At 43.0% G+C, this 27141-nt stretch overlaps 1 protein-coding gene and 1 long non-coding RNA gene across 3 annotated transcripts; both read left to right on the top strand.

Moving 5' to 3' along the window:
• The first annotated feature begins 1507 nt into the window (after positions 1-1507).
• Positions 1508-10226, top strand: LOC123728162 (uncharacterized). Of its 2 annotated transcripts, XR_014381092.1 has the most exons (4): positions 1508-3999; positions 5589-5746; positions 5874-5995; positions 6176-10226. It is a non-coding gene; the product is annotated as an uncharacterized LOC123728162 (long non-coding RNA). The 2 variants fall into 2 exon arrangements; XR_006759990.2 differs by having other exon boundaries at positions 1508-5746.
• A 2512-nt stretch (positions 10227-12738) lies between these two features.
• LOC106575368 (transformer-2 protein homolog beta) lies at positions 12739-20095 on the top strand. The gene is made up of 8 exons (XM_014151858.3): positions 12739-12923; positions 17775-17920; positions 18767-18926; positions 19006-19194; positions 19339-19454; positions 19553-19732; positions 19826-19899; positions 20008-20095. The coding sequence occupies exons 1-8, from the start codon at positions 12891-12893 to the stop codon at positions 20016-20018; spliced, it is 909 nt and encodes a 302-aa protein (XP_014007333.1). The 5' UTR covers positions 12739-12890; the 3' UTR covers positions 20019-20095.
• The last annotated feature ends 7046 nt before the right edge of the window (positions 20096-27141 follow it).

The raw sequence follows: 27141 nt of genomic DNA, 5'->3' as shown, positions 1-27141 counted from the left end.
GTCAGACCTACGGACAGCACTGGTTTTCTGGCACGTGGGGCATGTTTTGCAGTATGTTTGTACATCAGTATACATGGAGAGCCAAAAGAAACGGGAGCCTAGCCTAAGATAAGTCTTATGTTGCCCTAGATGGCCTGCCCATGGAACTGTATGTGCAAGGTTGAGAACAAGTGGTCTACATGTAGATGGCACCACCAACTTCCTGCTATCTGCCTCTGACCCAAGGTAGAGTATGTGGTTGTCTACCGTGTAAATCCCCCCACATGAAGATTGACTGTCCCCAGCTAAGGCCTTGTCAAATAAACCTTTCAAGGTTGTGTCAGACTTCTGCAGTGTAGCAACATTTTATGGAACATCCCATTGCACTTCTAACCCAGACACATCAGCAACAGGTACAGGGGTTCCCACATACTTCAAGACGCCGCTGGCGGCGTGACTTTCTGGGCCCTTTGGTTCCCCCCTCGCACAGACTATCACACAAGTCAGGCAGAGGTTGTAAACCAGCTTTGGCCTGGGCACAAGTGACAACTGAACATGACACCTGAACATCAGACTGGCAAACTGACTGCTCATATAGCTGACCCCCCACACTTCCCAACAGATCAGAGAGTACAGGCACATCCCTCCCCAAAATCATCTCAGTAGGTAGCTTCTCCATTACCCCAACTTTGAGGAGGTATTTCTGACCCTGAATCTCCACTGTGAGTTCAGCTGTGGGCTGCTGTGACTGGTCACCATGGACACATTGGATCAGTGTCTGGGGACTGTAATCAATGTCATTAACAGGTACATTACATTTTCTGATCAACGACAGGGAACTGCCAGTGTCCATCATTGCAGTAAGACTTTTACCATTCACTTTTACAGGTACCAAGCCTGACCCTTCCCCAGTCTGTCTATTCTGAACACCATCCCCCTCTCTGGGCACATAATAGTAACCTGAGAGCTTGGATTTATGTAGTGGACACATTGAAGCTTTATCCCACGGCTGCCACCATATGTCACGTAGAGTAGGCCAGAAGGCTAAACTGGAAAACCTAACCTCTATCAAAATAAAAAGATGGCGGAGCCGCAAAAGTTCTTCTGTGCAAGGGTGTTTATTTACATAGTGATTCCAGAACAAAAACAACAGTACTGCCATCAAACGTATACCTTATGGGACAGCTAAAAACAATGCTGCCCCATCCACAGCTCAATCCAAAATGCCTCTCAATGAACTGAAAGAGGCTCCTTTTGTAGGGGTAGCCCCTCCCCTCAGAACAATTAACACTAATTAATTAAGCAATTACCTATTCAAACCTACATTTTCCATTTAACTAAGCATACTAAAGTATATGCATTGCAACACGTTTTTTATGAAACAATATCACAATATAACATTTACAAAATTACATCACTACTGACAGTGTCTTTCAATATGCCCATGTTCATTAATGAGCCATTCGGGTCAGGCACTACAAAGTAAGCCCAACTCCCTTAGCTCGGGTCCTTATCCAGCATACCCGGAAGTTACAGCGATGGAGAGAGAGAGGAACAGAACAAACAAACGCGCTCATCCATAACGTCGATAAGTATAAGAAATATTGCTTATATTAAATATGAACACTTGTCTGTTTATTTCTTTCTACCATAACCGGTTACTGAAGTAAGTGTGAAATGTATGTACTAAGAGAGAAGTTAACTTGTGTGTCGACACACATTGTTAACTTATCTGATAACGGAGCAGGGAGGAGTGATGAATGTGTGCATGCGTTAAAGTACCAAATGCTGCCCGCGGCCAGTGACGGACTTCTACGTCACAGACAGCCAATAGCTACTTTCCTTACTGAGGAGTTGGCAACACTGGTATCTAATGTGACCACCATTTGCCTCATGCAGCGCAACTCATCTCCTTCACATAAAGTTGATCAGGCTGTTGATTATGGCCTGTTGAATGTTGTCCCACTCCTCTTCAATGGCTGTGTGAAGTTGCTGGATATTGGCAGGAACTGGAACACGGTGTTGTACACGTTGATCCAGAGCATCCCAAACATGCTCAATGGGTGAAATGTCTGCTGAGTATGCAGGCCATGGAAGAAATGGGACATTTTCAGCTTCCAGGAATTGTGTACAGATCCTTGCGACATAGGACCGTGCATTATCACGCTGAAACATGGGGTGATGGCGGCGGAGGAATCCCACGACAATGGGCCTCAAGATCTCGTCACGGTATCTCTCTTTGCATTCAAATTGCCATCGATAAAATGCAATTGTGTTCATTGTCCATAGCTTATGCCTGCCCATACCATAACCCCACCGCCACCATGGGGCACTCTGTTCATAACGTTGACGACATCAGCAAATCGCACGCTGCCATACACGCTGTCTGGCATCTGCCCGGTACAGTTGAAACTGGGATTAATCGGTAAAGAGCACACTTCTCCATCGTGCCAGTTGCCATTGAAGGTGGGCATTTCAAATCAAATTTTAGTCACATGCTTACTTACGAGCCGCTAACCAACAATGCTGTTTAAAAAAAATACAGATAAGAATATGAAATAAAAGAGCAGCAGTAAAATAACAATAGCGAGACTATATACAGGCGGTTACCAGTACAGGGTCAATGTGCAGGGGCACCGGTTGGTTTAGGTCATATGTACATTTGCCCACTGAAGTCGGTTATGATGCCGAACGACAGTCAGGTCAAGACCCTGGTGAGGACGACGAGCACCAGATGAACTTCCCTGAGACGGTTTCTGACAGTTTGTGCAGAAATTCTTTGGTTGTACAGTTTCATCAGCTGTCCGGGTGGCTGGTATCAGACGATCCTGCAGGTGAAGAAGCCGGATGTGTAGGTTTTGGGCTAGCCTGGTTACACGTGGTCTGCGGTTGTGAGGCAGGTTGGACAATGTTGATAGAGAAATTAACATTCAGTTCTCTGGCAACAGCTTTGGTGGATATTCCTGCAGTCAGCATGCCAATTGCATTCTCCCTCAACTTGAGACATCTGTGGGATTGTCTCGTGTGCACATTTTAGAATGGCCTTTTATTGTCCCCAGCACAAGTTGCACCTGTGTAATGATCATGCTGTTTAATCAACTTATTGACATGCCACACCTGGTGGATTATCTTGGCAAAGGAGAAATGCAGGGATGTAAACACATTTGTGCACAACATTTTAGAGAAATAAGCTTTTTGTGCGTATGGAACATTTCTGGGATATTTTATTTCAGTTCATGAAACATGGGACCAATGCTTTATATGTTGCTTTTATATTTTTGTTCAGTGTAGATAAAAATCGGTTTGCACTGGCTTTGCAAATTACAGCCAGCACTCTGTTCAGAGTTCCTAAGTAGGTCTACCAGACAATCCTACTGGTCTGTCCGTGCCTTAAGGGATACTTCGGGATTTTGTCAGAAACCCTTTATCTACTTCCCCAGAGTCAGATTAACTCGTGGATACCATTTTATGTCTCTGCGTGCAGTTTGAAAGAAGTTGCTAGCTAGTGCAATGACAGAAAGTCTATGGTAATTGCTAGCATGCTAATAGTAACATAGACTTCCAGTCATTGCGCTAACACTAGTTAGCATTGGCTCACGAAACTACCTCTAACTTCCTTCATACTGGACAGAGACATGGTATCGATGAGTTCATCTGACTTTGGGGAAGTAGATAAAGGGCCTCATTGCCAAAATCCCGAAGTATCCCTTTAAAATAAATTAGAGCCTGCATGTCACCTTTAAGTGAGTACATGGATTTATTTGACATTTCTCAATGTACCATATACCTATACTGCAGTCAATTTAACATGATTAACCTTTGTTTTTCAGATGTACAAATGCTTTTTAAACCTCCCCATCTTAGTTACATTGAAACGTCTTGGTTGTAGTGCCTTTCACCTTTCTAAATCCACCCTTCCAGTGGGATCACGATTATCCAGATTTTCGGCATCAAAACTATACAAACAACTACCTTTCACGTTTTGAAAAACGCTAGAACAACATTGAAGTATGATTAAAGGTAAGATTGGTTACCAAAGCGATTCACTAACCAAGAGGATCAGAATCTAATTTAACATTTATTCAAATCTGATTTATGAAATCTGATCAGAAAATATTTTAACAACTGGACCCAGGAGATTGACGTGACATGACCAGGAAAAACTCTTGACCCTAGTTCGGGAATATGTTTGAAGTCCGTTGTCATGTTCCAACTACTGGCTTTTGAACCCAACAAATATCTCAGTATTAAAAGTTGTCTGTTATTGTGTCTTAACCTTTTACACTTGTGGGAATTGGCCTATATGGTTAGGGCTAAATTTAAATGTTTCATACAGAAGAAATATGCAAAGCATGGTAGCAATTGGACTGGAACAGTTAGGAGATTATGGGAAAGTTATTAGACCAAAGTTGAGGACACAACAGTTCACCTGACACAAGACTGAATCCAAACATTACACTGTTGATTTTATGCATTTGACATTCACTGTACTTTTTGCCGCATTTGTTGATAACAACATCTGAAAATATTCTGGAGACATTCAGTAGTATGATAAGAATATTCCTGGAAAATGTATGGTAGGTGCAACATAAGACAAAAAAATGACAAGGATTTGAGTAAGAGGACCAAGTGGCCACATACCTCTCCAAAGTGTGCACAGTTTCCAAGGAAATTCAATGCACTTTTATGACTGGAAGAGTGTTTTTTTTGAGCAAGCACAAAAAAGATCCCAACCCTGCATCCCCACCATCACACAATTCTGTGTTGTTGTTTACCCAAAAACCGCCCATTATAAATCGAATCTGGGTCAGGTGGAAAGCTTGTTCTATTGCCTACATGAGTTATAAAATATGATCTTAGTGTTAGGCTTTCACAGGGAAATTCAGATAAATCTTGGTGCAGATAATAGTCATGAGTGCGTTCAGGTGCGTGTTCTAAAGCCAATTTTCTTCACAATAGACAAACAGGCTCATTCTGTTCAGAACAACCCAGGGTATGACGCCATGTCATTCTTGTAACTGTACATCAAGCATAGTGATCATAAACGTTGACACTGTATATGACATGGGTTTTGTGATATGGAAATGCAAAGTGGACGTTTGGATGTTTGGTTTGCTTGTATGATATCAAAGCTGTATTTGTTATAATCCTGAACATCTCATCTTTCAAAATATAGACTCCACTTAATTTACAGCATTTCGCTCACCACGATAACAAGAAATGTGCAAAAGTTGCCCAATTAGCGGGAGGGTTTGTGGCAACTTTATGTCGTGTGCAGTGCTGAAGTTCAGAACAGCTTTCAGTCAAAACCCATACAGTGCTGTGAAGCACAGAGTGAGCGCTGATGTCATTTATAGCATGTTACTGTACAGCCACTGCGTTACATTTTCAAGCCGTATACAGGTACGAGTGTAAATGGTTAATAGATCACAGTGGGAGCACATCAAAGTTATGAACAGGTATTCATCATTTCTTTGTATTTTGATCTTCTGTCATGTTCTATCCAAAACAGGACTTCATCAGAGGGCAAGGATATCATCAACCAGAGGATAGGGCTGCTCCTGGCTATTATCCTCAAGACTAATGCGTCTGTTTGTAACTTTGTCCAGTCCTTCCTGAGATGGGAGTTTTGGAGACAGGGCTGTCCTAAAAGCACATTTAAAACCCACTATGCCCTGGGGGTGACTAGTTCCATGTTGCCAGAACTGCAGCAGAGAGACTCCGGTCTGGGAGGACTATGGAGGAGAGTGGAGAGGATGAAGATGAGGTAAGGTCAAACCAGGGCCCCTTTCCATTCTAAATGAAAGGGACAATTCACTCCAAAGTTTTCATGTCACCAGGCAGTAGATTCCTGCCGGTTGTGGTTCTAATAAGTCTGTGGTCTGTCCCTGCAGGACTCCTCTTGTGGATCTGAGGAGAGTCTGAGTGCTTCTGAAGAGTCTCCCAGTTCTTCCCCAACCCACTCTCTGGCCTGGCCCTATGACCAATCCCACTCCCCAGCTCACTCCAGAGAGAGGTGAGAACCACTTCCTGGAGTTGTGGTAACAGGGGTTTCTGCGCAGTGAAAACACCTGCTTCTATTTCATCACTGCTGAACGTGCTACCCTAGAGGCTCACTGCTGAATGATTCCATGTACAATGAATGAATATAGATAAGTGATTGGTGTGCTATCTCTCTCTCTCTTTCTGCCCTCAGGTCTCGTTCCCGATCCCACTCAAAGTAAGAACAGTTCTGTCTATGTTAGATCAGATTAGCGTGTGATAGTTTTCTATCCCCTCAGGTCTGGTTTCCGCAGGCACTATTCCCATTCCCACCGCGAGAGTTCTCAACCCACTCCAGGTGAGAAGTGCTCTCTGGAGTTTTGAGTCACCTTTGTTTCCAACATTGATTGATATAAAAACTGGATATTTTCTATTAACCCACCAGAGCGAACGCAACACATTAGAATTTTTGTTCACCATCTCCAGGGGTCTCATTTATCAACTGTGCGTAAATTACAAATGATTGAGATTTATCAAACTGTTGATCGCAACATATACGCATGTTTTCATTGATAAATCAGAGCCATACTATATTTGTGCAGTCATGGACTAGCCCTCCATTCACCTTTTATGGTAACAAAAATACCCTAATATGCTGTATGATTTGGAAATGTTGGAACTGGGCCATGACAGTTCCTAAAACAGAGAGCAATGGCAAATTTGATCACACTTCTGTCAATATTTTGCAATTACTTTTTCATACTCAACATGCATGCGAGTTCCAAACACTGGCTGCACATTCTGCAAGATTGATTGTCTATTCAAGTAAATGCTACAGCCCACAAGTGTATGCAAAAGAAAAACTGCTGTTCAATCTTTTTTTATCGATAGATGATTGTGTTTTTATCTCCTGGCTTGATATAGGCTCTGAGATTAAATAGGCTATGACGTTGTACACCTATTGCACAGATATTTATCATTATGTTTTTATTCACATTATTATGAACGATTCCATTTCCCCCAAATAACAATATTTGCTGGCAATACCATTCTTCAAACACTAGAAGTTGTGCGTACGCACGGTCTAAGCTGTGCGTGGAGATACGCACCCTTTCCGTCAAATTAACATTTGATGAATACCAACCTTTGCAGGAAAACTGGCACACACAAGGGTTAGTGTTTTTTGTGCTTACGCACTTTTGATAAATGTGGCCCCAGAACTCGTTCCCACAGAAGCTCCCGCAGGCACTATTCTCGCTCCCGTTCCCACCACCGGCATTTCCGGAGCCGCTCCCACAGCCCAGAATACTGTTTGCGTCGGCGCCACAGCCATTCTCCCATGTCCAACAGGCACATCGGCAACAGGGTAAGTGTACCAACACACACGCACTAAATGTTATGAGTGTAGTTGATGTGATGGTGTGTGTGTGTTCCAGAGTGCGGAGAACAGAATGGAATCAGACAGGAAGGAGATGAGAAGTTTCCTCCACCACTGAACCATCAAACACAGACCAGACTCCAACCCCAGTCCACAACCCCCTCAGCCAGACACAGACCCCACCCCCGGGACCTCTGACCAACCGAAGCCATTAGTGTCTTTTAAACAACGTAAAATCTTGCCTGTATAATGCAAAAATTAGCTACAGTTGAAGTCGGAAGTTTACATACACCTTAACCAAATACATTTAAACTCAGTTTTTCACAATTCCTGACATTTAATCCTCGTAAAAATTCCCTGTCTTAGGTCAGTTAGGATCACCACTTTATTTTAAGAATGTTAAATGTCAGAATAATAATAGAGAGAGTGATTTATTTCAGCTTTTATTTCTTTCATCACATTCCCAGTGGGTCAGAAGTTCACATACAGTCAATTAGTATTTGGTTGCATTGCCTTTAAATTGTTTAACTTGGGTCAAACGTTTCAGGAAGCCTTTCACAAGCTTCCCACAATAAGTTGGGGGAATTTTGGCCCATTCCTCGTGACAGAGCTGGTGTAACTGAGTCGGATTTGTAGGCCTCCTTGCTTGCACACGCTTTTTCAGTTCTGCCCACAAATTTTCTATAGGATTGAGGTTAGGGCTTTGTGATGGCCACTCCAATACCTTGACTTTGTTGTCCTTAAGCCATTTTTCCACAACTTTGGAAGTATGCTTGGGGTCACTGTCCATTTGGAAGACCCATTTGCAACCAAGCTTTAACTTCCTGACTGATGTCTTGAGATGTTGCTTCAATATATCCACATCATTTTCCTCCCTCATGATGCCATCTATTTTGTGAAGTGCACCAGTCCCTCCTGCAGCAAAGCACCCCCACAACATGATGCTGCCATCCCTGTGCTTCACGGTTGGGATGGTGTTCTTCGGCTTGCAAGCCTCCCCCTTTTTTTCCCAAACATTACCACATTACGATGGTCATTATGGCCAAACAGTTCTATTTTTGTTTCTGCATGTTTCTCTTTGTCCCCATGTGCAAACCTTAGTCTGGCTTTTTTATGGCGGTTTTGGAGCAGTGGCTTCTTCCTTGCTGAGCGGCCTTTCAGGTTATGTTGATATAGGACTCGTTTTACTGTGGATATAGATACTTTTGTACCTGTTTCCTCCAGCATCTTCACAAGGTCCTTTGCTGTTGTTCTGGGATTGATTTGCACTTTTCACACCAAAGTACGTTCATCTCTAGGAGACAGAACGCGTCTCCTTCCTGAGCGGTATGACGGCTGCGTGGTCCCATGGTGTTTATACTTGCGTACTATTGTTTGTACAGATGAACATGGTACCTTAAGGCGTTTGGAAATTGCTCCCAAGGATGAACCAGACTTGTGGAGGGTCCACCATTTTTTTTCTGAGGTCTTGGCTGATTTCTTTTGATTTTCCCATGATGTCAAGCAACGAGGCACTGAGTTTGAAGGTAGGCCTTGAAATACATCCACAGTACAAAAAAATAAAAAATGTATGAAATGTATGCATTCACTACTGTAAGTCGCTCTGGATAAGAGTGTCTGCTAAATGACTAAAATGTAAATGTAAAATGTAGGTACACCTCCAATTGACTCAAATGATGTCAATTAGCCTATCAGAAGCTTCTAAAGCCATGACATCAGCTTCTAAGGCCAGGTCATCTGATGCAGCACCATCACTCTCCTCCTTGGTCAAATAGCCCTTACACAGCCTGGAGGTGTGTTTTGGGTCATTGTCTTGTTGAAAAACAAATGATAGTCCCACTAAGCGCAAACCAGATGGGATGGCGTATCGCTGCAGAATGCTGTGGAAGCAATGCGGTCAAGGTTACTACACGATTCCATGTGTTATTTCATAGTTTTGATGTCTTTACTATTATTATACAATGTAGAAAATAGTAAAAATAAAGAAAAACCCTTGAATGAGTAGGTGTCCATACTTTTACATGTATGTATGACGTTCTGCATCTGACCAACCACAACGTGCAAAGACAGAGGCTATTACAGAGGACAGACGTTGGTGTTTGGTGTTTAATAATCCTCTAGTCCTCCAGATGTCTTTGGACATACTAAAAAATATGTCTTGCTCTCCTCATGGGCTGGGCCCAGAGTTGTTCCTGCTCATGAGTAGTGCCCAGAGTCTTTCCTTGACCACATGACTTGACCGGGAAAAACGTCTGCCCATGTCTCACTGTTCCCCCATGTCTCCTCAGGACTTTGCTGGCCCATTGGAAAACACCCGCTGAAGAACCAAAGCCTCCAAAAGGAAAGACAATAAAGAAACTTGCTCAAACATCCCAAAAAAGAACAAACAATGAACCATCTCAGAAGCGCAAAACACAACAGGCAAAGAAATCACACTGTAGTTGCAAGCCCAAGAAGAGGAGGATAATCAAAGCTGCCAAAATACAGACACAAAGAATTTGCTCAAATACCAGCCACAAAGATTTTCCTCAAACGCCAGACACAAACAAAGAAGTCTCTCAAATGCCCCCAGTAAGGGAAGTGGACATGGGGGCTACTGAAACATGGGATGCAGCGGACATTCTGACCTACCAGATTCTATGACATCCTATGGGTTCTCTCTCGCTTACTTACACACACACCAGTGCGCAGTATACAAAGACTCCTGTTTCAATATTTTTTTACCAGAAATGTTTCTGAAATGGTTTCTCTTTATTTGTTGTTTTTCTTTTGTAAAGTTATGTTGGCGAAGAATGTTTCATAAAACAATGTTAGATTTCAGAACCAAGAGTTGTACATAGATACTGTATGACTATATTTGTTTTCTATTAAAAAAGTTTCTCAAACAGAGGTTGTTCTCTACTGGTTAAGACCATGGTTAGTTTACATTTACATTTACATTTAAGTCATTTAGCAGACGCTCTTATCCAGAGCGACTTACAAATTGGTGCATTCACCTTATGATATCCAGTGGAACAACCACTTTACAATAGTGCATCTAAATCTTTTAAGGGGGGGGGGGGGGGGTATTCCTTAAAGAGGTGGGGTTTCAGGTGTCTCCGGAAGGTGGTGATTGACTCCGCTGTCCTGGCGTCGTGAGGGAGCTTGTTCCACCATTGGGGTGCCAGAGCAGCGAACAGTTTTGACTGGGCTGAGCGGGAACTGTGCTTCCTCAGAGGTAGGGGGGCCAGCAGGCCAGAGGTGGATGAACGCAGTGCCCTTGTTTGGGTGTAGGGCCTGATCAGAGCCTGAAGGTATGGAGGTGCCGTTCCCTTCACAGCTCCGTAGGCAATCACCATGGTCTTGTAGCGGATGCGAGCTTCAACAGGAAGCCAGTGGAGAGAGCGGAGGAGCGGGGTGACGTGAGAGAACTTGGGAAGGTTGAACACCAGACGGGCTGCGGCGTTCTGGATGAGTTGTAGGGGTTTAATGGCACAGGCAGGGAGCCCAGCCAACAGCGAGTTGCAGTAATCTAGACGGGAGATGACAAGTGCCTGGATTAGGACCTGCGCCGCTTCCTGTGTGAGGCAGGGTCGTACTCTGCGAATGTTGTAGAGCATGAACCTACAGGATCGGGTCACCGCCTTGATGTTAGTGGAGAACGACAGGGTGTTGTCCAGGATCACGCCAATGTAGCGTGGTTCGTTCTGCGTTGTGTATTTTTATTTAGGACACTGCCACAACTGGAATTCTGTTGGTAGAATCATTTTTATTCGACCTGCACACGAAGAGACAACACACAATATGTTAGCCCTCGGTGCAGTCACAGCTCTCGGGCACCTTGCTAGCTGAAGGTCCGGCAAAAGAGAACGATAAAAGGGTACGTAAGTACGGATAACCCGCGATGGACCAAACCAAAATATACAAACTTTTACAATTAGGTGTATTTACAAAAAATGTTTGTACACCGAAAAATAACATTAACTATGCTGCTGTAATTAAATAAAGAAAACACATTGAATTATTATTATTAACTTATTAACATCCCCTCTTGACCTGGCCTACTTGAACTGTCCTTGTGCGCAACTTGGTGCATAATCTAGGGGAACAACATCACTCTACTACACCAAGGTTCTTAGCACTCTGGGAGGAGGACACAAGGGAGTTGTCAACCGTGATGGCGAGATCATGGAACGGGCAGTCCTTCCCCGGGAGGAAGAGCAGCTCCGTCTTGCCGAGGTTCAGCTTGAGGTGGTGATCCGTCATCCACACTGATATGTCTGACAGACATGCAGAGATGCGATTCGCCGCCTGGTTATCAGAAGGGGGAAAGGAGAAGATTAATTGTGTGTCGTCTGCATAGCAATGATAGGAGAGACCATGTGAGGATATGACAGAGCCAAGTGACTTGGTGTATAGCGAGAATAGGAGAGGGCCTAGAACAGAGCCCTGGGGGACACCAGTGGTGAGAGCGCATGGTGCGGAGACAGATTCTCGCCACGCCACCTGGTAGGAGCGACCTGTCAGGTAGGACGCAATCCAAGCGTGGGCCGCGCCGGAGATGCCCAACTCGGAGAGGGTGGAGAGGAGGATCTGATGGTTCACAGTATCAAAGGCAGCAGATAGGTCTAGAAGGATGAGAGCAGAGGAGAGAGAGTTAGCTTTAGCAGTGCGGAGAGCCTCCGTGACACAGAGAAGAGCAGTCTCAGTTGAATGCCCAGTCTTGAAACCTGACTGATTAGGATCAAGAAGGTCATTCTGAGAGAGATAGCAGGAGAGCTGGCCAAGGACGGCACGTTCAAGAGTTTTGGAGAGAAAAGAAAGAAGGGATACTGGTCTGTAGTTGTGGTACGTTGGTATCAGTTTTAAATGTATTCAAACGTATTTTCTTAGTTTGACTCCCTGGTAAATGCAACGACTTGGGACTGTTCAAAGTGCCTGCACTCAAGCTGAACATGCAGAAAACCTGAAAAATGTGATTATCAGTTCACTTTACATTATTACATCCTGAGCATTGCCCCTGTCGTTTAATGAAGGGTCAATAATGTTAATCCAGCTGGAAAAACTAACATTTTGTATAGTTTCTCTCTGGATCAACACATTTAGTGTTTTTTTATTTATTTATTTTTATTTTTACATTTAGTGTTATCCGGGTCCTTGGGACGTCCCTACCAAAGATTATGGATAAACTGATATACGTCTCTCGTAATACACTCGTAACAACTTAAGCATTACCAAACTTCTATTCGATCAAATAAACCTCAGGTAGCAAATGAGCCATTCATTGCCCTCCATACAAAAACTCCTTGTTTGGTGGGCGAAACAACGAAAAAAAACGCCATCTGTTGGAGGGAGACCGTTTTTCCGCCAAATTGGGCTACTCTTCCTATCTGGTTTAGACTTTCCCGTCTACTCACTGTGGTTGTACACGCGTCACATCCGGTTCTGACTCAGTGAATACGGCACTAACGAAACGGAGGCGAGTACCAGTGTTTCGCTTCACTTGATAACATTATTAGCTAACTAAATAAACCAGTTCATTTTCTATCATTTAAGTTTCTATCGACAAGAAATGAGCGACAACGAAAAGGATTTTGGCGAGCGGGTGCGTATTATCAACCACGAACTACCGAAGATATATTCTTGCCCTAAAATGAGCAGACTCAACGACGCCATTTTGTCCTAGCCTAGCTAGGCACAACCATGATGTAGTTAAGATCATTGATTTGCATCGACTGTATGGATTTTGTACCGTTTTATATTTTCTAATTGGATATCCATTTACTTATGTTAACATTGTTGTCTTTTCAGTGTATTTTTGCAATTTAAAGCCCAATCAGGCCAAGTGGTTTGCAGCTATTTTAACGTTAACTAATTCACATCAAGTACATTTTGAATTAACGAGTCTGAGACTGCTGGCGAGAAACAGTTACCAATGTACATTTACTCATCATTGCAGGTGAATGCAATATATACCTAACTATAGATTAGTAGCTTACTGGCGAAGTGGTTTACGGCTGGAATGTTTAACTTCGTCCTCACTTACTGCTGCAGTAACTTCGTTAGTTAATTACAGATTGTACGCCAGATAATGTGACATGACATAAAAATGGTGGATACATGAAGATGGTTCACTCAGGCCGTTTACCGTAGGGGTGGGTGAGTCAGTTCCGGTCAATTTAACTGGGTGTCTCCCATAGACGCCAATAGACGGGTAGGTTGTTTTTGCGACAAAACTGACGAGTGCGCAACTATGGGGCAAAATAGGTGTTTGCTTAATTAAGGCTGGTTTACAGTTGGTCTATCGACATGTATGTAGACAGTTGTTGCAGTGACATTAACATCCGATTGTTGTCTGACATCAAACTTGTTGTCATTATGAAAAAGTATAAATGCAAAAATGACAGGCTGCATGACAACAATCACAATAATAACAGGCTGCAAGACAGCAGCTGCCTGGTGATCCAAAATAGCATAACTGCTGTATTTTAAGACCAATAAACCCATCTGTTTAAAAATGTAATGCAGTATATTTCAATCTAGCAAACCAAGCAACTAAAAGTAACTTTCTAAACAATGTTTTCGTTAGTTTCTAGCTTGTTAGCTAGCTGGCTAGCCAGTTCAAATAATGACCATATCATAGCTGTCAATGTCTTAAATAAAGCACATTTTTATTCATTATTTAGGGTGTACATCCATAAAATTATTTTAATCAATGTTTATTAAAAATATATGCATTCAATAGAGAATTGCATCAATAGTCCGAACTCTGTTTCTACCATATCGTTCACAAGTTAGACTATTTACTCAGAATTTAGAATGATTAGAGTGAATAGAATGTCATTATGGCCATGTTCAAAAAGTGGTTGCTGCTCAATCGTACTCTCTCACTTCGCTGCCTTCAAACATCAATGGACAAGCTAGCTAGTTGCTGCAGGTTCCTGTGTGATAACATGGGGTTTTCCAAAAGGAAATCTGCGGAATACAAAACTAAATTGGGTCTATATATTTATTAATTTACAACGCTAAGACAGAATTTTAATATCTACCCCGAAGACAATCTGTGGCAGTTTTCATAGTTATTTCTAAGTATTTCCCTTTAAATCACCATGGAAACATCCCCTCTCAATGTTGATAGGCCCGGGGTTAGAGGAATACAAAGCCACTGATCTGGTGTTGAAAATGACAAGGGTATCAAGTTTAATTTGATTGTTCCAAACTGCGGAGACACCTCGAAATGTTACCTCCCAATGCTGAAAAATGGAAGAGATGCAACCAAGAGCTGGGCAGTTTAAACTAGCAACTGTCACAACAAACTAACTTTCTTATTTAATCAACACTGTTAAGTACAAGCATATTAATGTTATAATATTATAGAGAACAATCTGATTAGTTGAATGTGATTCATAATGACATAGAAAACTAAGTTGACATTTACCTGTATTTCACTTCATTCTAGAGCAGTCAGAGTGAACACCCTACATTATTGCAGGAAAATAAACAATGTTTTTTTTTTTTTTGTTTTTTTTACAAATGAATGGCGAGAAAATTACAGAAAATTGTTTACGGTTGTGTGACGAAATAAAAGGTCATTCTACCGGAGAATTTAAGAACTTGTGCACTGTCTGTCAGGTAACCATGACAATGGCAGCAACAGGGTGAAAGTTGAACTTTATTTATGTCATTTTATTATATATATATATATATATATTAGATTTTTTTTCCCCCACAAAAGTAGTGCACTGGGCCTTTACTAGTACTGTATTAGCGGACCGCTGTAGCGAGGGCAAATTGTATATATATTTTTTGAAATATACATCTTCCCGCTGCTATGTCCACGGAGTATAAATTAAGTGTTGTTTTGACTAGCGACACTTGTCACATTCATATTGTCTAAAGACATGTTGATAGACAAAGTATAAACCAGCCTATATATTGTTGACAACATCTAAACTATATTTCACCTCCACTGTTTATTGAAAACATAAATATATTTACACAATGAGCACTCGTCTCTCATGCATCATTACAGTTGTTGGTTAGCTAGTGAATTTTAGCATAGATGTGACATGAGTCAACAAGACATGGTAGCAATAACAACCTACGATTCCCCACATGGCAGCATATTTTTATTGTTGCTAGCTATCTGGCCAATGGCCATCCAGAATCTCAACAACACACAGTCTTCTGCCCTATTGGGAGTGTGTTGTATTTAATTATTTTTACCTTTATATAACTAGGCAAGTCAGTTAAGAACAAATTCTTATTTTCAATGACGGCCTAGGAACAGTGGGTTAACGGCCTTGTTCAGGGGCAGAAAGACAGATTTTGACCTTGTCAGCTCGGGGATTCGATCTTGCAACCTTTCGGTTACAAGTCCAACGCTTTAACCACTAGGCTACCTGCCGCTCCTGTGCATACAAACTGCCACAATAGATTTTAACTGACCTGTACTTTTTCCACCGACTCGAACGAGGAAAGTCTTAAAAAATTCAGTTACAGGTGGTTCTACAAAAAACACACATTCTGAAAAATTATAAATCCATGTTTTGTATGGAGTGAGATATGCTTTTAGCATGTGTGTAGTTCTTTGTCTTGGTCGCACTATATAATGCGCTGTCATCTACTTCTACACATGGCCGCATTGCATAGAAACTACTAGTTTCTGCAAAGATGCTGGGAATTCCTAGATGTGCGGCAGCTAAGCTGGCGAGGAACCATCTTGCGCGGTATAGAACAGTTTTCGCTGGTTTTTGTAGAGCCGCCGGCAATTCAAAACAGACTTTTTAAAGAAACTTCTTTGTTCTCGATTCAGGGGAAAAGTATCACCAAGAACAGGTTAGTTGAAAAATCTATGGCGGCGGTTTACATGGGGCCTTTCTCTATTGCCCAGTAATGGACACCAACAATCTTTGGTTATATCACATTATCCGGCGTAAACTCTGTAGCTATTAGCCAGTTATAATGTATCAAGCTCTTCAACATGGCACCACCCATGTGAGAGTACTGTCTCTTTTCTAAAGTTGTTAGTCCTATATTTAGTTGCACTGTAATGGTCCTTCTGCAAAAGCCATTTTTCTTTTTAGTCACACATGAACAAATGTTATACTGAGTGGGGCCTTGAAAGAAGTAGCTAATTTACTTTAAACCCTTACTCAGATGTACTATAGCAGTTCTTCAATCTTGGTCCAAGGGCTTGACGAGCCAGATGTGCTAGTACTGGGCTGGATCAAAAGCCTGCACACCTTGTGTGACCCTCGGACTAGGATTAAAGAACACCATGATTTTATAACTTTTCTAGTCTTCATTCATCATATTCTGATGTTGTGCATTTCAGAGAAATCAATATACATATTTCCTTAACATTGCTTTGATTTAATGCTTTTCAGGTGAGACAACTTAGTCTGATTTGAGTGTTACGAGCCTGGTTTTTGCACATTTTGACCTCTGTAGCTCTTATAAAAAAACCAACACTTTTTATCATCCTTGTCTGTTTTTTGTTAAGGTTGAGTTGGGAAGAAGCAAAATGGCGGAAGAAGTTTCAGATATGAAGTTTGAAGTTGTTAAAGGGCATATTTGATGAAGCTGATGGTGTTGATGCATGCTAATGTAAAATGAAGCTGGCAGAAGCGAGCGGCCACGCTGTCCACTGGTAGAGTGATGTAATGGCAGAAATCAAATGGGAGGAAGGAAGTGGGGGAAGAGGAGAGAAAAATGAAGTCAGAAATGGTGTGAAACGGAAGAAAGAAGAAAAGAGATGGTTGTTTTGAAGTTATGAAGTTAAAGAAGTGATGAAGTTATGAGAAGTGTTCGGGGGTATGGTTAATTCCCTATAGCCTGCTATGTTATTACTACAATCCTATTTCTCTCTCCCTCTCTCCTTCTGTTTTCTAAAGCAGTGTTTCCCAAGCCATCCCTCAAGGACCCCCGTCATTACACCTGTTTGTTCTATTCCACCATTGGTACACCTGATTCAACAAAATCTCAAGCTCTTTCTCAAATTGAATCAGGTGTACTAAAACAGAAATGTGCAACAGTGGGGTCCCCCTAAGGGATGGTGTGAGAAACACTTCTTAAGCATGCATGCCAACTGCTCCTCCATCTCAGACACATTACCTAGTCCTCAACACGCAAGGTTAAACTCTGCTACGCTGCCTAGAGTGTAAGAGAACAATCCGCTCATCATAGAACTGTGTTAAGATTAAACTAGATTAACACCTCTACTTTAAGCCTATATGATTTCCTTTGGTCGCCTGTAACAGGCAGATCTAGTTACAACAAATACCTGTCGTTAATGAAATGTTATGATTTTTTTTCTTAAACTACTGGAGCAGAAATATTAGAGGGGCCTGTAGCAGGTTTGAGCGAGGTTCCTTCTGTACCTCCTCTCTCTCTATCCTGACCGTTTCTGTATTTTTGATTTTGACCTGTATTTATGTGTATCTGGCCTGTTCAGGACTCGCGGTCCGCTTCCAGGAGTGTGAGCCCAAGGGGTTCTGGGAAGTCTGCCAGCCGCTCCCTGGCCCATTCCCCAGCCCGCTCCAAAGATGGCTCCAGACACTCCAGGTCTAAGTCCCACTCCCGATCCCGCTCCAAGTCCAGGTAAGAACCCCAGCTCCAAGGAGGCTTTAAGTTTTGTGGTGACTCTTTTAGGAGCTGCTGGGTAGCGTAGTGTGTATTTTTGTTCAGGTCCACATAAAGAGCTTGTTGTTTTTGTGTTATGGCTTTATTCATGTTGTTTTTGTTTCTAAACTCTTTAAATCAGGGACCATCAACTAGATTCTGCCGTGGGCTGATTTTTCTTTCTTGAGTGGATGGTCAGGGGGCTGGAACATAGTTACAAATCATTTGTAGACTGCAAATTGACCGCAAGCAGTCCAAATATGATACATTTCTATAAGGTCACATACAGTTGAAGTCAGAAGTTCACATACATTTAGGTTGGAGTCATTAAAACTCGTTTTTCAACCACTCCACAATATTCTTGTTAACAAACTATAATTTTGGCAAGTCGGTTAGGACATCTACTTCGTGCATGACACAAGTAATTTTTCCAACAATTGTTTCAGGCAGATTATTTCACTTATAATTCACTGTATCACAATTCCAGTGGGTCAGAAGTTTACATACACTAAGTTGACTGTGCCTTTAAACTGCTTGGAAAAGTCCAGAAAATGATGTCATGGCTTTAGAAGCTTCTGATAGGCTAATTGACATAATTTGAGTCAATTGGAGGTGTACCTGTGGATGTATTTCAAGGTCTACCTTTAAACTCAGTGCCTCTTTGCTTGACATCATGGGTAAATCAAAAGAAATCAGCCAAGACCTCAGAAAAAAAATTGTGGACCCTCCACAAGTCTGGTTCATCCTTGGGAGCAATCTCCAAACGCCTGAAGGTACACCCTGCTTTAAATGTTCTTAACATGTCCTTTATTTTATTTTCCCCAGGTCTCGTTCCCATAGAAGCTCCCGCAGGCATTATTCCCGCTCTCGCTCCCGTTCCCACCGCCGCCGTTCCCGTAGCCGTTCCCGAAGCGGGGAATACCGCCGCCGTCGGAGCCACAGCCACTCCCCCATGTCCAACCGCCGCAGGCACATTGGCAACCGGGTACGTGTACACACGCACACCTCTGGAGACGAGACGCTCTTAGGCAAACCCCACACACAAACTCTATCCTTCTCTATAGGCCAACCCGGACCCGAACTGCTGCCTGGGTGTGTTTGGTCTGAGCCTGTACACCACAGAGAGAGACCTGAGAGACGTGTTCTCCAAGTACGGCCCCCTGGCTGACGTCAGCATCGTCTACGACCAGCAGTCACGACGCTCCCGCGGCTTCGCCTTCGTCTACTTCGAAGTCCGAGAGGACGCCAATGAGGTAGGAATGCAGGGAGGGAGGAAGGGGATATTGCTGGGGAAGAACAGAGAAGAATCAGAACTTGAGTGAGCATGGTGTTGAAGGGGAATACTCTTCTCTAAACATCTTTGTCCCTCTCCTCCACCCTCCCTCTCTCTGTTTCAGGCTAAGGAGAGAGCTAATGGAATGGAGTTGGATGGACGGAGGATCAGGGTGGATTTCTCCATCACCAAACGACCACACACTCCTACCCCTGGGATATACATGGGACGGCCCACATAGTGAGTGACCGTCTCCCTTAGACTCACGCATCTGGGATGGCCCACGTGATGCACACACGTTCTACATTTAGTGAATCCTCTAAACGTGTGTTTTCCAGTGGTGGTGGCGGCGGCGGCAGCAGCAGCGGAGGCGGTGGAGGAGGAAGTGGCGGCCCCAGCTCAAGCTCATCTCGCCGTAGCTCGAAGGATTACGACCGCGGCGGTGACCGTGGTTACGACAGAGGCTATGACCGTGGCTGCGATCGCTACGACGACCGAGAGTGCTACAGGTCTTACAGGTGAGACACCTGGCCTGGATGTTATAGTTAGTGGTTGCTAAGCAGGGCTGTGGCAGTTGGTTGGTGGATGCTTATTGTGTGTTGTCTCTCCAGGCGCAGGTCTCCGTCCCCGTACTACAGCCGAGGGGCATACCGGTCTCGCTCACGCTCGCGATCTTACTCCCCACGTAAGTCAACCAGACTTAGCACCGCTTAACATGGTTAACTTGACGGCTAATATACTAGTGACGCAGTGGTTGGGCCTCAATGTCTGTGTCTCCCTCCTGTCTCCACAGGCCACTACTGAGCAGAGGGAGAAGAGGAACAAGATGATACTTCTTGTGGGGTTAGGGCCGGGGGGGGGGTGGATGTGGGGTTAGGGCCAAGGGGGGGGGGTGGATGTGGGGTCAGGGGGGGGGGGGGTGGATGTGGGGTTAGGGCCAGGGGGGGGGGGGGGGGTGGATGTGGGGTTAGGGCCGGGGGGGGGATGTGGGGTTAGGGCCAGGGGGGGGGGGGGTGGATGTGGGGTTAGGGGGGGGGGGGGGGGGTGGATGTGGGGTTAGGGCCAGGGGGGGGTGGATGTGGGGTTAGGGCCAGGGGGGGGGGGGGTAGATGTGGGGTTAGGGCCGGGGGGGGGGGGGGGGGGGATGTGGGGTTAGGGCCAGGGGGGGGGGTTAGGGCCAGGGGGGGGTGGATGTGGGGTTAGGGCCAGGGGAGGTGGATGTGGGGTTAGGGCCAGGGGGGGTGGATGTCTGGGGAAGTTAGGGAAATGGTAAAGGATGTAATTGTGAACTTGATAGTCATTTTTTTTGTTTATTTTAGTTAAATATGTTCAGTAGGTGGATTTTTGTTCTTTCTGTCAATCTTGCAGTTGTTTAGAGAAGCTGTCGATTGGTTAATCCAGGGTTCTCCCCAGGATTTTTTAAGACGGTGGTGGTGGTGCTGCTGCTGAGTACAGTGAACGCCTGTAATTCCCATTTCCTGCAAACTTTGGTGGGGTTGTTTTTTACATAGTGGCGCAGCCAGTCCACACGGTGGCGCAGCGCCCCTCCTTACATTCTTTGGGGAGAACCCTGTTTAATCCATCTGATCTGTATTTTGTATCGCCAGGCTCCTTTTTAATGGGTAGATGTGTTGAAGTACAGTGATATTTAGTGCACGATAGGCTCTAGGGGAGAAGGCTCAAGGTAAATGCAGCTCTAGGATCTGATTACCTTACCCCCAATCCTAACCTTAAGCTTTAGGTTGATGAAAAATATCTCACCCTTTATCAGTGGTTAGGGGGTAACTTCTTCCTGCTGTATGTTCGGGAGAAGAGCCAAGAGCTAGAAGCTCTACCCTAGTTCAGTGCTGTGTGTATGGGTGTACCATGATTTTAAGTGTGCAGTATTCCAAGCAATAATAAAACTGCATCTTTTCAATTTTTTTGTCCGTCAATACTTTCTTCATGTCTCCTGTACTTAGTGTGTGGCAAACTGGTGAACATTCTGTGAAGAATATGTAAGGCTATAGGAATTGATAAACCTTACTACAGAGAAGGGTCTTGTTACAAACATAAACAAATAAAAGGCTAAAATGTTTCAAATGATGGTACTATATTTATGGCCCACATCCACAGGACCCCAGCAAAGGAAAAAGGGAGGTATTGAGTAGAGGTCGACCGATTAATTAGGGCCGATTTCAAGTTTTCATAATCTGAAATTGGTATTTTTGGACGCCGATTTAAAATATATATATATATATATATATATATATATATATATTTTACCTTTTATTTAACTAGGCAAGTCAGTTAAGAACACGTTCTTATTTTCAATGACGGCCTAGGAACGGTGGGTTAACTGCCTTGTTCAGGGGCAGAACGACAGATTTTTACCTTGTCAGCTCAGGGATTCAATCTTGCAACCTTACGGTTAACTAGTCCAACGCTCTAACCACCTGCTTTACATTGCACTCCACGAGGAGCCGCCTGTTACGCAAATGCAGTAAGAAGCCAAGGTAAGTTGCTAGCTAGCATTAAACTTATCTTTATAAAAAACAATCAATCATAATCATTAGTTAACTAAACATGGTTGATGATATTACAAGTTTTCTAGCCTGTCCTGCGTTGCATATAATCACTTAGGTACACGTTGCTCCAACCATAAACATCAATGCCTTTCTTAAAATCAACACACAAGTATATATTTTAAACCTGCTTATTTAGTTAATATTGCCTGCTAACATGAATTTCTTTTAACTAGGGAAAATGTGTCACTTCTCTTGCAAACAGAGTCAGGGTATATGCAGCAGTTTGGGCCGCCTGGCTCGTTGCAAACTGTGAAGACTGTCTTCCTAACAAAGACAGCCGACTTCGCCAAACGGGGGATGATTTAACAAAAGCGCATTTGCGAAAAAAGCAATCGTTGCACGACTGTACCTAACCATAAACATCAATTCCTTTCTTAAAATCAATACACAGAAGTATATATTTTTAAACCTGCATATTTAGCTAAAAGAAATCCAGGTTAGCAGGCAATATTAACCAGGTGAAATTGTGTCATTTTGCGTTCATTGCACGCAGAGTCAGGGTATATGCAACAGTTTGGGCCGCCTGGCTCGTTGCGAACTAATTTGCCAGAATTTTACGTAATTATGACTTAACATTGAAGGTTGTGCAATGTAACAGGAATATTTAGACTTAGAGATGCCACCCGTTAGATAAAATACGGAACGGTTCCGTATTTCACTGACAAGAAAAACGTTTTGTTTTCGAGATGATAGCTTCCGGATTCGACCATATTAATGACCTAAGGCTCGTATTTCTGTTTGTTATTATGTTATAATTAAGTCTATGATTTGATAGAGCAGTCTGACAGAGCGATGGTAGGCAGCAGCAGGCTCGTAAGCGCTCAAACAGCACTTTCGTGCGTTTGCCAGCAGCCCTTCGCAATGCGTCAAGCATTGTGCTGTTTATGACTTCAAGCCTATCAACTCCCAAGATTAGGCTGGTGTAACCGATGTGAAATGGCTAGCTAGTTAGCGGGTGTGCGCTAATAGCGTTTCAAACGTCACTCGCTCTGAGACTTGGAGTAGTTGTTCCCCTTGCTCTACATGGGTAACGCTGCTTCGAGGGTGGCTGTTGTCGATATGTTCCTGGTTCGAGCCAGGTAGGAGCGAGGAGAGGGACGGAAGCTATACTGTTACACTGGCAATACTAAAGTGCCTATAAGAACATCCAATAGTCAAAGGTAAATGAAATACAAATGGTATAGAGAGAAATAGTCCTATAATAACTACAACCTAAAACTTCTTATCTGGGAATATTGAAGACTCATGTTAAAAGGAACCACCAGCTTTCATATGTTCTCATGTTCTGAGCAAGGAACTTAAACGTTAGCTTTTTTACATGGCACATATTGCACTTTTACTTTCTTCTCCAACACTGTGTTTTTGCATTATTTAAACCAAATTGAACATGTTTCATTATTTATTTGAGGCTAAATTGATTTTATTGATGTATTATATTAAGTTAAAATAAGTGTTCATTCAGTATTGTTGTAATTGTCATTATTACAAATAAATTAATTTAAAAAATAAAATAAAAAAATCGGCCGATATAAATCAGCATCGGCTTTTTTTGGGTCACCAAATAATCGGTATTGGCGTTGAAAAACCATAATCGTTCGACCTCTACTATTGAGATCATTTTTCTTATTCAAGAATGACCATGTTTGCATTGCATCCCATTATTATAAAAGTGGTATGACATAGCCAGTTAACAACAACAACTGCTCCCTGGGAAGGCAGCCACCAGCACCTCTGATTCAGAGGGGTCATGTTAAATGCTGAAGACATTTCGGTTGAATGCATTCAGTTGTTCCTCGAAGAAGAGCTACCTTTGTTCTAATGTAATTGTTTGGATGAAAGTTTGCTCAATGGGCGCTTACAGTGAGTGGGTCCAGGATGTCTAAACTACTTAAACAGCAAGAGTGGAGTTTAAGATCTAATCGCTGTACAGATATAGGTTCTTAATTTGATCACCCTGTTGGAGGAAATTTTTTACTTGGTGTATTTGAGGTTTAAAAAGACTTCTGAAGTTTATAATTTCCACTTTGAAATGTCAGACGTGATTTTCCCTTATGAAAAATTTATCAAACCCTACAAAAATGTCCATTAATTATAATCCATATAATACACATTTCCTGTTGCTGCAGGATTATTTTCCTGTTGTAGCAAACTGTCTAAAATTTAAACCCTTCATCTGTACTGACAGGGCCATTTAGTGTATACGACTTCAGTGCAAATTCCGTCAAGAACCGAGCTGTCCCCAGATGCAAAATGTGTACAACCGGAATCAGGTTGCCAGGCAGCAGGTCACTGGTTTGAATCACATTGGCGATTTCTTCCTATCAGTGGGCAAAGCTTAGTGATTGGTGTATAGATGAGTGAAATCAAGGAACCTCTCTATGGAAGCAGGTGAATGGAGGACATAAGTCTTTCCATGTGGTAGGTCCCTGGTTCAAATCCTGATGGGGGGGGGGGGGGTTCTAAGGCCTGGATTCAATTCACAGTGCAGCACACTGGACAGCCAACGACGCAGCTTTTACGGCATTTTCCCCAATGTTTGGATATATTGAATTCAGTGGAAACACTGCACATGTCGACTCAATCATAAAATACCTTCAAGTCAACTTTGACTAGCTGCTCAAAAGCACTTATTTGGATTGAATCGCTGCCTAAAAGGCCAGGTTTCAATCCAATGCCTGTTATAGAGCAGCGCATTAGAACAGACTTAGGTAATTTACGCTTGACCCGACATGGGCAGTGTTTACCCTAAATACAAACGTCAGGAACAATGCCTGTAAAAGGTGCATTGTTGGGTATCCTGTGTGCTGTTCTTCTGTGTAACACGCCTTGAATACCGGCCTATCTGTTTTCTAGCACAATTATCAGTGGGGTGGAGCTTATGCCTCGATCACACCGATAGTGTCATGGTACACCAGAAGAACATTCATTTCCAATGGAACGCTGCGTTTGCCTTGTAGCATTGCCTTGCAGTGCGTTCTGTGTGGGGTATACGTTGGGTTTATCGAACGTAGGCATCAAACTAGGCGTAGACCACTTAACAGAAATGGTAGCAGAAGGTGAATGTTGAACTTTTGTTGCACACATATCCAGATCATGCTGCGGACCAATGACTCTGTAGGTGTGATCTAGCTGTTAGAGCAGCAGGTGCCGCCTCGATCAGACCGACAGCAACATTCCATTAAAGCTAGTTAATAAATTCTGCAGTCAAACGTTTTTACTGAATGTGTGCAACAAAAGTTCAATTCACCTTTTGCTACTATATCTGTCAAGTCTATGCATACAATTTGATGCTTACGTTGGATATACACCACACAGAACGCACCACTGCAAACACAGCATTCCATTTGAAATGAATGTACTTCTGCTGTACCAAACCCAATGACACTGTCGGTCTGACAATTGCGCGAAATGGTACGCAGCATCATCTGGATACCATTTCTGTCAAGCTTCCAGGCATACAATGATGCATATAGTTGAAGTCGGAAGTTTACATACACCTTAGCCAAATGCATTTAAACTCAGTTTTTCCACAATTCCTGACATTTAATCCAAGTAAAGATTCCCTGTCTTAGGTCAGTTAGGATCACCACTTTATTTTAAGTATGTGAAATGTCAGAATAATAGTAGAGAATGATTTATTTCAGCTTTTATTTCTTTCATTACATTCCCAGTGGGTCAGAAGTTTACATACACTCAATTAGTATTTGGTAGCATTGCCTTTAAATTGTTTAACTTGGGTCAAACGTTTCAGGTGGCTTTCCACAAGCTTCCCACAATAAGTTGGGTGAATTTTGGCCCATTCCTCCTGACAGAGCTGGTGTAACTGAGTCAGGTTTGTAGGCCTCCTTGCTTGCACACGCTTTCAGTTCTGCCTACAAATATTCTATGGGATTGAGGTCAGGGCTTTGGGATGGCCACTCCAATACCTTGACTTTGTCCTTAAGCCATTTTGCCACAACTTTGGAAGTATGTTTGGGGTCACTGTCCATTTGGAAGACCCATATGCGACCAAGCTTTAACTTCCCGACTGATGTCTTGAGATGTTGCTTCAATATATCCACATAATTTTCCTCCCTCATGATGCCATCTATTTTGTGAAGTGCACCAGTCCTTCCTGCAGCAAAGCACCCCCACAGCATGATGCAGCCACCCCCGTGCTTCACGTGTGGAATGGTGTTCTTCAGCTTGCAAGCATCCCCCTTTTTCCTCCAAACATAACGATGGTCATTATGGCCAAACAGTTCTATTTTTGTTTCATCACACCAGAGGACATTTCTCCAAAAAGTACAATCTTTGTCCCCATGCGCAGTTGTAAACTGTAGTCTGGCTTTTTTATGGCGGTTTTGGAGCAGTAGCTTCTTCCTTGCTGAGCGGCCTTTCAGGTTATGTCGATATAGGACTGGTTTTACAGTAAGCACCATAATTCATTGGATAGTGACTTTTTGTTGTTATTTTTGTTTTGTACTCTAGCACTTTGAGTTTGAAAGGATATAATGACAATGATGGTGAAGTGCAGACTGTCAGCTTTAATTTGAGGGTATTTTCATACACATCGGATGAACCGTTTAGAAATAACAGCAACTTTTGTACATGGTCCCCCCATTTTAAGGTACTACAAGTATTTGTTGAATTGGTTTCACAGATGTGTCGTAAGGCAGGTGTATTCATTTGTGTCATTAGTGAATGCAGGAGAGTTGTTGATGAATAGCATTGATTCTAGACGTTGCTATTGCCTTTGGAGGTTGTTGTTGGGGTGTGACAACATGAGGAAGACAGCAGTGTCGATGCAAATGAAACTCGCCGTCATAAGGCTCAGAAATGAAAATCAATCAATCAGGAACATTGCAAAACCCTGGGCATGCCCAAGTCAACAGTTTGGTTCATCATTAACAACAACAAAAAAACAACAGGTGAACTCAATGTCAAAAGACCCGGTAGACTGAGGAAGACCACTGTAGTGGATGACCGGAGAATACTCTCTATGGTGAAGAAAACCCCCCTGACAACAGCTCAACAGATCAAAAACACTCTCCTGGATGCAGGTGTAGATGTGTCAAAGTCTACCATACGTAGAAGACTACACCAGCACTACAAGATGCAAACCACTGATAAGCCTGAAGAACAGGAAGGTGAGATTAGTTTGCTAAAAAGCACCTAAAAGAGCCACAAGAGTTTTGGAAAAAAAGTATTATGGACAGATGAGACAAAGATTAACATGTACCAGAGTGATGGAAAGTGTGGAAAAAAAAGACATGCCCATGATCCAAAGCATACCACCTCATCTGTGAAAGATGGTGGAGGGGGTGTTATGGCTTGGGCCTGTAGTTCTGCCAGTGGAACAGACTCACTTGTCTTCATCG

The sequence above is a fragment of the Salmo salar genome, chromosome 17, assembly GCF_965601325.2.
Source record: "Salmo salar chromosome 17, fSalSal1, whole genome shotgun sequence".
NCBI classification, from domain to species: Eukaryota; Metazoa; Chordata; class Actinopteri; order Salmoniformes; family Salmonidae; genus Salmo; species Salmo salar.
This window is presented reverse-complemented; position numbering and strand designations above follow the sequence as displayed.